At 35.6% G+C, this 15,124-nt stretch overlaps 1 protein-coding gene across 1 annotated transcript; it reads right to left on the reverse strand.

The window, feature by feature from the left end:
* Positions 1-200: 200 nt before the first annotated feature.
* Positions 201-11,434, reverse strand: LOC117331703. The gene is made up of 3 exons (XM_033890541.1): positions 11,099-11,434; positions 2,193-2,300; positions 201-511 (listed from the first exon to the last, which is right to left on the reverse strand). Exons 1-3 carry the CDS (start codon positions 11,201-11,203, stop codon positions 374-376), a joined length of 351 nt encoding a protein of 116 aa, XP_033746432.1. The 5' UTR covers positions 11,204-11,434; the 3' UTR covers positions 201-373.
* Between the last annotated feature and the right edge of the window lie 3,690 nt (positions 11,435-15,124).

A 15,124-nucleotide genomic window follows, 5' to 3' on the forward strand; every position in this document is an offset into this window, starting at 1 on the left:
TACACAGACAGTGATACACAGACAGTGATATAACCAGTGATACACAGACAGTGATATAACCAGTGATACACAGACAGTGATATAACCAGTGATACACAGACAGTGATACACAGACAGTGATATAACCAGTGATACACAGACAGTGATACACAGACAGTGATATAACTAGTGATACACAGACAGTGATACACAGACAGTGATATAACCAGAGATAGATTTTATTTCAGTTACAACTTTGATCACATTTCAACCCAATCCAAATAAAGTAAAAGACTAATTATAGGAAAGCGATTTTTCAACAGTAGAAATATCCCATGACGACGAGAACAATGTAGAGAAGAGTACAGTTAGTGTTCGAATGTCTTCCATCTGGCTACTGTTCATCCTCCAGGTATAACCCACTATTCATCGAGCTCAAATCTAATGGTGTCGTGCAGAAATACTCGAACACATTGGAGTTTTCGACTTCTTCCCTGGCGTAACACATGCTCCACTCTGGACATTTGCACACCTGCAATTTTAATAATTACAAAATTCTAATTAGTTATGATAAAAACATTCACTCAACATTCTTAATGTAAATATCGTCCATGTTTAGGTTTTAAAGATTATTTACATGCAGAATAGTCCAAACAGAAACGTGGTATTAGGTATTCTAGTCTATAACATACAATGTAGCGACAAGGTTATTAAATGAAAACTTGGCCATGTTAAAGGAGTTTTCAAGCGAGACATACGTTACAAGATTGGAACTTTGGTTTGAATTGAGACTCGAGTTACAAAGCCAAGACAGTGATGGTAAAACGGTACACCCTTGTTACACCGTTATTGTCTGGTGTCCACATACAGAGATAGATAACTAGACAGTTATAGAAATGAGTTCGATACGAAGAAGGGGTGCATTCGGGCCATTTTGTGTCCCCTCATTGATAAGCATATTATTTGCAGGGACATATATGTCAACAGGGAAAAGGAAAAGTCTTTAGACATGTTAGAATCCAGGGGGAGCTATTGATATTTAAAAGTAAAACATGGGACGAAAAACTTTTATTCTTCTATACCTTTGTGATGACTTGTTTTTAAATAGACAAACGAATGAGATTATCAATAATAAAAGAGGGTGTGGATATCATCTTAATAGACTACAGCTATTTGTTTTCATATGTATATCACGTGTACAAAATCTTCTCGCAAAATCGAGACTGTTTCGACTTTCCGATGGAGTTGATAACTATCCTTTCTGTTTACAGTTTAGAAGTTACCTCCCTTGGTACATGTATGTTAATTTCATGATACATGTACTTTACTTGTGTGTATGATACATAACGATATAAAAAAAAAATACCAAAATTTCACGAAAGCATAATTCAACATTGTACCTGTATCTCCTCATGTGTCTTCGTCCTACCAATATTTTATCATTATCATTCATCGCACCTCGGACAGAATTGTTGCATTTAAGATTAAATTTTTTGTTTTTTTGTTTTTGTTTTTAAATTTATTTTTTAGTGGTTGATATCGGGTCACATGGTGAACCTCTATGAGACTATAGGTGGTTAGTCAAATTTATTAGGGGCAATATGACAACCCTTGGCAAAGCAGGTCTAAAATACGCATTTCCAAATATCCCCGGGACGAACACCTTCCATTGCAATGGCTGAAAACATAATACTCAGTTGACGTCAGGTACTATTTGAAAGCATTTCGGCGACTCAGCTTTTTGATAAATATGGCACGATTTCGTCAGACGACCCATGAAGAAATTGGCTAAAATATGAATACGATTCGAGTAGAAAAGGCGATGAAGTGTATCAATAATTTTGCAATTTCGTTAAGTCATAAAGGGACTTCAGGAAAGTAAGATGAAGCCCTATTACATTTCTACCCGGACTCAAGGAAGACTGATGGAACAGAATAATCTATGTCCCAAGTGTATCCAAATATGGTACAAAAGGACGTTGGTGCGATTTTACATGGTTTGTTAATGACCTACTATGGTACTATGAAACCATAGCGGACCAGTAAAATGTATAGGAGGTTCGGCATTCGGCCTCATCCCTATGAATTGTACTGGCCCTCTATGGTTCTTAATTAGTAGCCCAGTAGCAAACCACATTAGTAATGGCAGTGAAACCTCTGATATTAAAGCTATGGGTTTCAGATAGAAATCTTGGTAGTTGGTATCAACTTACCTCGTCGGTGCTGTGGTCTTCACTGGCAGCAACATTCTTACAGTCCAGACATCGAATCAGACGGCCATTGTCGCTAACCAGGGTCATGTTATTCTCCTTTACATCGCACTAAAACACATATAATATCAGAGTTCAGCAAATCCTGGTAAATTTACGTCGAATCATACATTTCAGGTTTCTCAAATGCTCTTGTAGAAGTTATTCTACATTCTAACTATTGTTTAGGTTGATTTGAAATATTCTTGACGTCCCTCCTGGAATTTAACACTATTGGTCCCTATCATCACTTAAGAGTCATAGAAGGAAGAGATATCTACATCTAAAAATTTATTCATTATTTTAACCACGCTATGTCCATTACCACAATTTGAATACATACATTCCTTTAAAAATTGAGAATGCTTGTGGTCAAGTCAGCTAGTACTCCCGAAATATGCCGCAAGCCTGCATGGCACATTTTATGACTCACGCTCTGGCTCATAGTGTACACACGTTGATAATGATGAAAGATATGCATTATTCAAAATTTACCAGCTTGATTTATGCGTTAGTAGTATGGTAATTAGACATATGTATAGACCAGTGGTAATTTCCGGGACTCCCATTTTCTTTTAGCGGCACAATACAACCGTGTGATGCAGTTTGACAATCTGCATTCGTCTAAATATACTGTCTAAATTTCTAAAGTCAATATTTAAAATAATCTTTATTCGTGTGTCTTCTGCACAAGCCAAAAGAATATAGCTGTCAATCAACACACAGTCACATAGATATGTTACGAATCAGTTGTAGGCCAACACACAGTTATCTTGATGTGTTACAAATCGGATGTAGGCTAACACACAGGTGCAATATCAAACGGACCCGAGAAAGCACCAAATCAAACTGGCAAGAAGAGAAAAAAAATCAAACGGACAAGAAGAGACACAAAATCAAACGAACGAAAAGAGACACAAAATGAAATTGACCCGAATAGACACAAAGTCAAATTGCTCCGATGAGACACAAGATCAAATTGGCCGGAGGAGACACAAAATTAAACGGACCGGAGGAAACAAAATGAAATTGACCCGAGGAGACACAAAATAAAACTGACACGAGGAGACACAAAATCTAATTGACTAAAAAAAGAAAGAAAATGTATGCAACGTGTACAATGAACACCTGTTGAAGTGCAGTCATTGTCTATGTTGTTAAATGGATGTTACTGTCTAGTAATGTTGCGTTTATTATTTTAGGACGACTATCTCTGTTTGATGAAATGTAGCAAGCAAACTATTTATGAAGTTTATCTATATCAAAGATATCATTCACGTTTGAACTGATGGTATAAGTCTGTGACAATAGGCGATCATGCCTTTATGGAATAGAGGATGAAAAATAATCAATATTATGCAACATATGAGGTATTAGTTATCATCGTATATCCTTCTAAGCAGCTTGGCAGATATTTTGTGTCGGTTGATTCTACTTAAAGTTGCGATTTGGTGCGTTACTCAATAATATGCATTACATACATATATGTATATGAGGACATCTGTCACAGAGGTCTGTGTCGGAATTAATTATCCGGATCCTGTAGGCACGCACATGTTTATATTCAATCTTACATTATTTTACTCCAAAGTAACAATTTTGACGCTCAAGGGAGTAAAAAAATATCATTATAACCCATCTGTTGCCATTAGTAAAATAAATCATATTAAAATAAATCACTGCCATACCTGTCTATATACATATCTTATTATAACGATCATAATGCGTAATGAACTTTGCACAACGAAAGAATACAAATCAGCAGATCCCAGTTTTGGATCTGTACGAACTTTCTGTTCAGGATTAAACTACAGGAACTAGTATTGAATCTGTAATCCAGATTACAACACCTCACTAAAATAGCTATTGTTAAATCCAAAGTTTCTACATTTTCGTAAACAAAAGGTTAATCAACGAGTGGTTATCGTATATGGAATTTCTTATTATTAGAGTTATTTTTCAAAATTTACAAAAACACGAGTTTTAGTGAGTGTTTTTGTAACTTTGGAAAAACAACTGAATATAATGATAAATATACAATATACAACAACCACTCGTTGTGTGACCTGTTTCTACCACAACAAAAAAGCTATTCTGAGGATGAATTGACCTGTTTTGTATCAATGTGTGTTCTTTCATTATATCATGTGGTGTGTTAGGATATGACCTAAAATGAATTGTCGCTAATTGGTATGCAAAACTGACTATTTCGAAAATATATGCAGATATTACAATTTATTGTTAATCATAACAAATAATTGACAAGATTATTATTTTTCAAAGCAATAATTTGATAGAAATTCGTATAAAATTAATCATCACAAAAACATTTATAAACTACTTTGTGTGTGTCATCATTTTCGGCGACCCCGTGAAGCGGCCTTCGTGTGTTAGCCAATCAAAAACCATTGAACCATGTGATTAAGAAATAGTCCCGGTCAAAGGTCACCGTGTCAACAAATCAAAACGGTTTTAGAGTTTATTCCACGTGTACTATAAACTGTTTATGATATTACAGTTGTAATGATTATGTTATGCCTTGAGAGTTGAATAACACCCACCTATTGTGGTAGAAATATAGATACCTCGCTACTTTACTGTTTATCCCATTTCTAAGAAATCAACCATGCTTGAAGATTATGAAGTAAACTGATACAGCATTATTTCATAAATATTCATGAGAAGTGGTTTGCTTATTTAAAATCAATACGATGTGCCAATGAAAAAACACACTGCGTTCTTATAATTGAAACACTATACAGTTCCTTTTGTTAGACCCATATTAATAATATAAATAATCAAGTCAAGCGTAGCCTTTCTTTATTTCCACGGTCACTTTAATATTCCTCGCCTTAGTTACAACCCTCAGTCTTTGTAAACGGAATGGTTAAACACAGTTTAAAAACGTGTATTCTACTATTTTTAGCGTTAATAGCTACACAGGTAAATATTTACTTCTAAGTATCCAGTTCACAACGAAAAACAATACCCATAAATGCACAAGTTCTTTCAGGAGGACTCGCTAGAAAGTATAACATTCGGAAATACAAAATCCGTTCTTGGCATCGGAGAATAAAACTTGTTTGAAACAGTTTTATCAGAGACTAACATATCGCATTGTTCGACATAACAGGACATACGTTCTACTTCTTCATGCAAAATTTAATCTTTCTTGTACAAAAAGCATTTTCATTGGCTTGAAAGTGCATGGTTATCAGTTAATCACGTAAAACATGACGTCACCATTTGCCTAATACTTTCTAAGAGAAAGGAGTCCATCAATAAACGTGGATTTACACCTTATATAAATCAACCTTAATATATCATCATGTTATAGAGCTACAACACAGAAACGGAGTGTACTCTCATCATAAACTCATTCGCGTTTTATTTAGATTACACTCTTTCTTTTCGTATTATAGCTGCAAAACATAAGAGATATGTTCAGGAAAACCCTTAGATACCAGGTAAAAGTTTGATTCGTGTATACATGTGTGATAGATAGCTAGGTCGTAAACTTTACTGGTGGATTTTTTGGTTCGCCACTTTTAGATCTTAGGTTCAGAATAAAAATCCTTATAAGTAACATTATGATATATGTTCTTTAGGTTTGTAAGTATGAATATGCGAATTCATTCAAGCTGGTTTAATTGTGATACTCAATGTTTATTTTGAAGAACTTTTGAATCTTCGAAGAAAGCATCTCTTACACATGAAATTTTTGCATCGATATGTCGATGATGTGCTCATTAAGTAACAAGAGGTTATTGGCTATGGCGATTGTACATTGCATGTTTGAACTAGAAATCAAGGATGTTAGCTTTTTCTACATGAACCCAGATACCGCATATTTACCCAGATACCCCCATATTTACCCAAATATCCCCAAATTTACCCAGATACCCCCATATTTACCCAGATACCCCCATATTTACCCAAATATCCCCATATTTACCCATATACATGTACACCCATATTTACCCAGATACCCCCATATTTACCCATATACCCCCATATTTACCCATATACCCCCATATTTACCCAGATACCCCCATATTTACCCAGATACCCCCATATTTACCCAGATACCCCCATATTTACCCAGATACCCCAATATTTACCCAAATATCCCCATACACGTATTTACCCAGATACCCCCATATTTACCTAGATACCCCCATAATAACCCAGATGTCCCCATATTTACCCAGATACCCCCATATTTACCTAGATACCCCAATAATTACCCAGATATCCCAATATTTAGCCAGATACCCTATATTTAATGACTGATTGCAATCGACAGGGACAGTTTTACAACGAAGCTTTATAAGTTATCATTTCAACTTTCCTGCTGTAAATATACTGTAGTAACATCGTTTATTCCTAAAATGTAATGACTTCGAATTCAAGGGCTGGTTCTCAACAAAGATGGGAAATTCATAACAAATTCGGGTAAGTACTTATGTGGGGACCACGAGGGGACATGTTTGTTAAAATGCCTAGTTGTGTTCCGTTACGTGCCATAACAGGGATTTGACCTAGGTTATATGCCTAGTTGTGATCCGTTATTTAGAACGTACTATAACAGGGATTCGACCTAGGTTATATGCCTAGTTGTGTTCCGTTATCTAGAACGTGCCGTTACAGGGATTTGACCTAGGTTATATGTTGTCTATAAAACAGCAGACACCTATCTTTTCGGATCGCCTCATTTTGTTTTTCTTCAATTTTTCACTTTTCATGTGTCAGTTACTTCGTTCATACTTGTAGTTCACCCTAGTTTGATTGATTAAACGTTTAAATTTCTGTTTTGTACATAACGGTATTCAGCAATTCAATATCATCATGTTTTGTAGATAACGTGACGTCACATTTTCTTATTACAATGATCTAGAGAGATAATACGAATTGATTGAATAATATCTGATGCTCCGATTTGGAATTAGAGTTAAAACTGGTGCAGCAGCTGGGTGTCTGCGCAGTCAAGATGATGTCGACTAATTGTTTATATTGTTAAGGTTTAATTAGATTATGAACTTTGGCCTGATTTGATTCACAAAAACCTATAATAAAATACGATATTTTGTCATAAAATCAGATCTCCTATATGTGATTTTGTATTTAATTGTTACAGCCCTTGTCTATATATATTAATTATGGATTTCTGAATAACGAAACCGTGTGGATTCTTTTGTTGTAATTCTATTTATAAATAAACAGTATATCTTCATTATCGGCACATAAGTCTATGATACTCATCATTTCATTGAACTCAAACTCGGGCCTCGACTATTGAAAACAATGTAAATCACATTCATTAGCTGACTTCATTTTCTCTTTAACATCAGACTTAACACTACACGAATCAGTATAAATTGACCTTGTATTGAGGACTGGTCATTTGGTTAGTTTATATCGACAAGGTAGCACTCTGAAGTAAACAAGACGAGCGGCTTTTGCAAAATGAACAAAATTGGTGAAAGAGCAGTGATCCAATATTTGCATAAAAAAGGTTAAACACCTAAAGATATCCATTATGATATGGTAACAACACAAGGGGAAAATGTCCCTTTATATGCTGTAGTGAAACTGTGGGTGGCGGAACTTAAGCGCGGCCGACGGAGCCTTGAGGATGACCTTCGTCCTGGAAAGCCTGTCAGTGTTGCAACCCCAGAAATGTTCAATTATGATAATGATATAGTTATGACTGACAGACGAGTAACAGAAAGATATATAAGCAAACGAGTTGGCATTTCACAGGAAAGGGTACATTCCATTCTCATCGAGTATCTTGCAATGAGAAAGCTTTTGACATGATGGGTACCAAGACAACAATCGAAACAATGGAAGCACCCTGGATTTCGCCCGCCAAAGAAGGCAAAGACTGTTCCATCAGCTGGGAAGGTTATGGCCTTGGCTTTCTGGGATGCAGATGGTATTCTGCTGATAGATTATCTCCAAAAGGAACAATCCATGGGACTTACTATGTTTAACGTCTGAGACAGTTACGGGAAAATATTAAACTTAAGCGCCGCGGAAAGCTCACTAAAGGTGTGATTTTCCATCAGGATAATGCTCCTGTTCAAAGTCTGGCATTGCCATGGCTGCCATTCACGGTTTTTGATTTAGATTGATTGAGCATCCGCCTTGTTCGCCTGATCTCGCTCCATCAGACTTTCATCTATTTCCAAAACTGAAAACAGCTATTTCAGGCACCCACTTTCATCTGATATTGATGTCATACATGCAATAGAAGACTTTCTGAACAGCTAAGAAAAGAAGACCTATAAAAGTGGTATTAAACACCACTGACAAAAGTGTATAGATACTGAAGGGGATTATGTTGAAAAATAATGCAATATATCCAGCAAAATTCCAATCCTCCAATATGAGGCTCACAACATATCAATCAGCCCTTGTATCATTCAACAAGCCGAAAAAATGTCAACAGGGAACATACTTCGAAAAGGGTAAAACTAAACTTTAGCTTGATGTGGACGATATCGTCTGTCTCAGTGGGAGTAAGGGTAGAAGGAAATCGCGCGGCGCTCTTTCTGTGGAGGGGGTGGGGTCGCTGTTGAGAGGATTCTTTTTTACAGATTGTGATGGTGAGTTTTACCATAGTTTTTATTTTGCCGTATGAAATACTAAAATCATGTACTCCATTTAACATTAGACTTGTCTTTGTGTGAATTATTTCTGTCTGAAATCCTGAAACATGTTTGCACTAAGCCTAGAATAGGTGAAATAAATTGCACTTTTAGAACTACTTTTAATTCCTTTAACCACGATAACAATTTCAAACAACTTTTTCTTGATTGTCGATTTTAAAAAGAAAATCAAAACCCACTGCATACTTCAAATGAATATTACGCAGGATGGATCTCATACAATTTTGAAGATAAGTAAAATGAAAATTCGATTGAGGATTTTGCTTTGTCACGCTTACTGAAATAGTGATCCGACCCACCAACCACAAAAATGGCGACCCACCCCATTCACCACAGGAAAAGCGATCCCATCTCACCCTTCACCGAAAAAGCGATCCCACCTTACCCACCAAAGGGAACAAAATGCTGCACATCCGTTAATAAGCTGTACCGCCATCAACATGACAAAATAAACATGTCGAATAAACAGAAGATACGAATTATGATTGTTGAATATGTGGGTTTTTAAAGAGGAACTTGACATTGCTTTTACTAGTTTATATTCATTGTGTGTGATAGTATATCATATAACATAGAACTGAAGAAAACGTACTGTCTACTGGGTACACGTCTATTGTAGCGACACCTGGTGCATGTTTCTCTGACGCTTTGTTGTGTATAATTATACTTAATTACAACATTATAGACTGATGGGGTCGTTAATATGATTACTAGTTTACAGTTTGTATCTGTGTTTTCTGGTGCATTTTGTTAAAATAGGCATATAAGCATTCAATAAGCACATGAAGCTTACAAATACATGTAATTGTGCAAAAACATAAGTGTATAGCACATAAACTGGATCAAAGAGATGTTTCGTCATTTTGTGACGTTAGGTACCAAAAGTGTGAAAACCTAAAAGGGGTCTCATGAAAATCAAATTGAACCTTAACAAATAAGAATACTATTGTCAATGCGCCTCCCCCTTAATGAACATGTAACAGTGGAGCTATGTTAACTATTCATTCAATAATGTCGTACGACGTGTGTATAGGGTAAACAAAGGCAGTGGCAGTGCAGCCTGGCATTACGTACTGTATAATGTATTCATGAACTGTTTATTTGTACATCTATAACTGAAATATCCGTATGCATGAAATATTGCATGTTTGTCTTATTGTCTTATTATGTCCCATACAAATCATTACATGCATATCATTACATAATATCATTTCATTACATAAATAGCATTACCCAAATATCATCTGATACCTATCATTACATCAAAATCATTAAATGAAAAATGCATGAATACCTTTTATAACATAATCTATTATATAGATATCATTTCATATATATCATTACATAAAAATCAAAACATAAATATCATGACATCAAAATTATTACCTAAAAATTACCTACATACATATGATTACATTGTAGAACACAGAGAGAAAAATAACTAGTGCATTTATCGTCTGTATCTATTCCATAAAGAAACAGGGAGCAATGAGAAATAACAGTATCTAAGATACTTATTCTAATCGTGTATGGTGAAAACCTGAACTACATAGAAACTATAACGAGAATTACAGATCACACCAAATAAAAAAAACAGCAAAAGAACAACGTAAAGGCCTGCTTTATTTCAAATAATCGGCGCGATCTTCCAATATATACGTGTGTACACTATGAGAGAGAAACATTAAAAACTAATATCTATACAACCATGTCCTGCCTTTGTAATTAACATGTCGATCAGTTATATTTCAAATCAATTACAAAACACATTTCAAAAATACTAATTTTAATCATCCAAGGTATCCAAGAATTTATAATTAAATATTGGAAAGGGGAGTTCAAAGGAGTCCAAGGATTACTAGTCTTTTGTCCGATTAGCGTCAGGACAGTTCAACATCTCGCTTTAATACATCTAATATGTACTTCGAAGTTTTAGTTTTCCTTCGATCTAACATTTTTATATATTTTGTCAATGGTATTATTGCAAAGTCATTAAATCTTATACTTTAGTAAAAATCAATATTTGATACCTGATTTAAATCAAAAGAAAATATATTTGTATGGTATAATAAAATATCAGCTATAGTATAAAGATGAAAGCAGTTACTAAACCGTCTATAATACATTAAATGCATACAGTCATCACAATCATTCACAACCATGAATATATCTATGTAATTAACGCCAAAAACTCACGTCAGGGACATCATTTGTTTGATCCGTGTCCACCAAATCCCCACTAAGGACAAGTGGTACCAGTAGAAGCATGGACAGGAGGGCCAGGGAACGGGTGGTCTCCATTGCGACCGGAAGGGATGCTGACAATGTAGGTGTCGGAAGCACAGTTGATTCTCCTGGATGGCTGGACACAAGTTACACCTGTCACTGTGGCTTGATACGATTTATATTTACCAGAGGCGGAGAAATCAGCCGTAAGTCAACACGACGTGCATCCCAGGTATAGATCTAGGGACGGGCCAGTGGTCCGGTCGACATATGGTTCAGCCCAGGTATTATATTCTAGGCCGATGTGTATACATGTATGTTTATCTAGTTTGTTAACAAGGGCACCGTACAGAAATAATGTTACTGAATCCATTTACACTTTTGTCTTTCTTGTTTACTAGTAATTTCTTTATTCACCCAAATTAGAAAACATGATTATATGTGTATTTATATAATGGAGAACCAGAGGCTTTGTGTGCATTCTGGGAAGAGATACCGGAGTTCAATACTATCCGGTTTACGAGTTTCATATTTACTTTTATAGAAAAATATAGAGTTGTAGAGAAATGGAGTGGAAACATGTCGCTGCAACATAAAGTATTCCGTAACCAGGATTTGATTGGTCTAACAACCATCTTAGTGTAGGGCTAAAGCTATTCTAGTAATTGTAACTAAGTAAACCAAACAGCAGTCGATCGTCATATCTCACAATAATTTGTAATATAAAATGGTTATCATAACTATACTACGGGACCCAGACGGTTATTTTAAAGCAAATTTGGTTACTTTACATAGAAGTAACGTTTGTTTGTTGGATTTATCGCCTTGTTAACAATCAGGGTTACTTTACATAGTAGTAACGTTTGTTTGTTGGATGTATCGCCTTGTTAACAATCAGGGTTACTTTACATAGTAGTAACGTTTGTTTGTTGGATGTATCGCCTTGTTAACAATCAGGGTTACTTTACATAGTAGTAACGTTTGTTTGTTGGATTTGTCGCCTTGTTAACAATCAGGGTTACTTTACATAGTAGTAACGTTTGTTTGTTGGATGTATCGCCTTGTTAACAATCAGGGTCACTTTACATAGTAGTAACGTTTGTTTGTTGGATGTATCGCCTTGTTAATAATCAGGGTTACTTTACATAGTAGTAACGTTTGTTGGTTGGATTTATCGCCTTGTTAACAATCAGGGTTACTTTTAAGTGAAGCCTCCTTGTAGTTGTTGGTGACTACCTTACTAAGGAAGACACTTTTACAATAATTGCTCTGGATGGCATGCCACGGGTCTTTCATATGCTGATGAGGTAGCATTGAGGTAGTAACGAACCCGTGTATATATACATGAACCTGCTATATACCATAGTATACATCACAATATGACACGAATGATTTTATTATCCCAAAAAATGATTGTTCGAGGCGGCTAATTATGAGGGTTCTCTGTAAAAAATATTTGGTTTTCTTTTCGCCGAGGAAATATGCTTCTTTTATCGGCATTCGTTTCTGTCCGTGCCTTTAAATTTTACAGTGTAAACTAGGGGGGGAGGGGGGGGGGGGGGGGGGGGGGGGGGGGGTGTTATCATTTGAGTTATCATTTCACTTCATACAATAAATGTATATCTAGGTTAAATTGTTAAAATAATACAAATGATTGTAATTTTTCTTGGAACCGTGTCCCTAAAAAACCCCACCAAAAAACAAGACTAAAAGCTCTGCTTTTGTTTTTGTTTTTGTTTTTTTTGTGTTTTTAACTTGCTCTACCATTAATTATCGTATCGTTGTTAATATTGCGGTAAGCATTTTTCTGATAGAAGACACTTCTATAAAGTTGATCGTGTAATGATTCCGCCCAGCTGGCGTAAGATTATACGTGGCGTGGATATCGAAAGTATTATGTTGTCAATCTCAATGTTTGTGCTGCCTTACTCTGTAGCGGAGGCCATGGCTGTGTGGCGTATTATTATTGAGTATAGCATGTTTCGAAGGTTTGATTGTCCGGACAACATGCCATGTGTTGGTTTTGTTATCTACCCTCACCAAGTACAAAACAATAGCCCGACATGGATCCCATGTCATACGTCAATACAGTGTGCGGGATGCTTTAATTTATCTATCGAACATTGCTAAGGTTGCCCGCTGTGTATCTGTAGATAATTCAATAAAAAAAATTGTCATCAGAATGTCTCAAGCAAAAGTTTATCCGGGCACAGTCTCGAGATATGTAGGCATCGCTTATAATAATGTATTCATGATACTAGTATATTAACTGCTTGAGATGATAGCAGTCTGTTTCCATTACGCAGTTTTGGTCAACTTTACCGAACTCTAAAAATGGATTGTAGCTCTCTAAACAGTCACTTTTTCGAACGAAGTATAGTTGAAAGTCTTCTGTGTAATTACAACTAGGCTTCTGCTATTACTGAACCCCACCTCCCCCATTGTCCTGTATACTATGTGCATTAACTAACAGTTAGATTTTACGTGCTTTAGAAGTCTTTCTCTTAGTTATAACGTCAACTTAAAAAAAAATCTGGTAACATTGAAATGTCAGCTCAAAACAAAACGATAAATATTCCTCACTAAACGAGTTTTCTTTTTTATCTATTCATTTCAATTTCAATTTAACATACCCGAAGGTCCAATAACAGAATTGTTAACAAATAAATAAAATATAATATAAAAGTAAATTAAGACATAATAGGAGTAAATAACGCATACAAAGTGCATACACATGTAAAATAATAATAGTAATATGTTTAACGTCCTATTAACAGCTAAAGTCATTTAAGGACGGCCTCCTGTGTTTGCGATATGCACGCATGTGGTGAGTGCGTATGTGTGTTTTGGGAGGCTGCGGTATGTACGTGTTAAGTCTCCTTTAGATAGGCCGGAATTTTTGCCGATTTATAGTGCTACCTCACTGAAGCATATTGCCGAAGACACCCCATCCGGTCACATTATACTGACAACGGGCCAACCAGTCGTCCCACTCCCAAAATGCTGAGCGCTAAGCAGGAATAGCAAGTACCATTTTTAATGACTCTGATATGTCTCGGCCAGGGGACAGAATCCTAAAGCCTTCCTGAGTTCATCGCAGTCATGAATATAATGTACTGCTTTACAAAATTTGCTTCATTGGCAAAAAGGAAAGATTTGGAAAATGTACAAATGAGGGTAAATAATTTACCCTTGGGTTACACCGGACATGACGTCACACCAAGCAGATGATATCCCATTCACTGTACGTAACTCTCTGCAACCTGTCACATAAATAGCTTGAAAACCGTTTGAAAATCTTGTCTTGAATGCCAAATTTACGCGTATTGTGTAACAAGAGATTATAACAAACTTTATCAAAAGCTTCAGAAAAATCAGTCTAAATTGCATGGACTTCGTTTTTGTCATCAAAAGCTTTGGGAATAAAATCGGTTAATGCTAGATTTGTAACAGTGAATTTCTATGGCATAAAATCATGCTTCTCGTCACAGATTAGAGGATTCACATACCTAGAAAAAGCTTCATCAACAAGTTTTTCAAAGATATTTGGTATAATTGGTAGCTGGGACACTGGCCTATAGTTTGTGATAATGTTCCTTTTCCCTGCCTTGTAAATAGTAGTAACATTGGACCTTTTAAAGACATGTAGGAATATGCCTTCAGTGAGTGATCTGTAAAATGTATTGCAAATACGTATACATAAATCATTACCTAAACAAGCTCAAATATATGCCGTCCGAACGGGTACCTGTAAAGTGGGAAACGATGGCAAAACGAAACGAAACGAAATCAAACGAAACGAAACGAAATCAAACGAAACGAAAAATGAAAACATTGAAAATTTAAAAAAATATATATATATATATTAGACTTTACAAAGGCCTAAGTGTCCCATTATCATCGGTGTTAAAACAACACACAGGAAACAATGAATGTATCGTAATATTCATTTAGGTTTTTTTGATATAAAATAACTCTATTTCGATAATATGCTTA

Source organism: Pecten maximus, chromosome 7, assembly GCF_902652985.1.
Source record: "Pecten maximus chromosome 7, xPecMax1.1, whole genome shotgun sequence".
Classification (NCBI taxonomy): domain Eukaryota; kingdom Metazoa; phylum Mollusca; class Bivalvia; order Pectinida; family Pectinidae; genus Pecten; species Pecten maximus.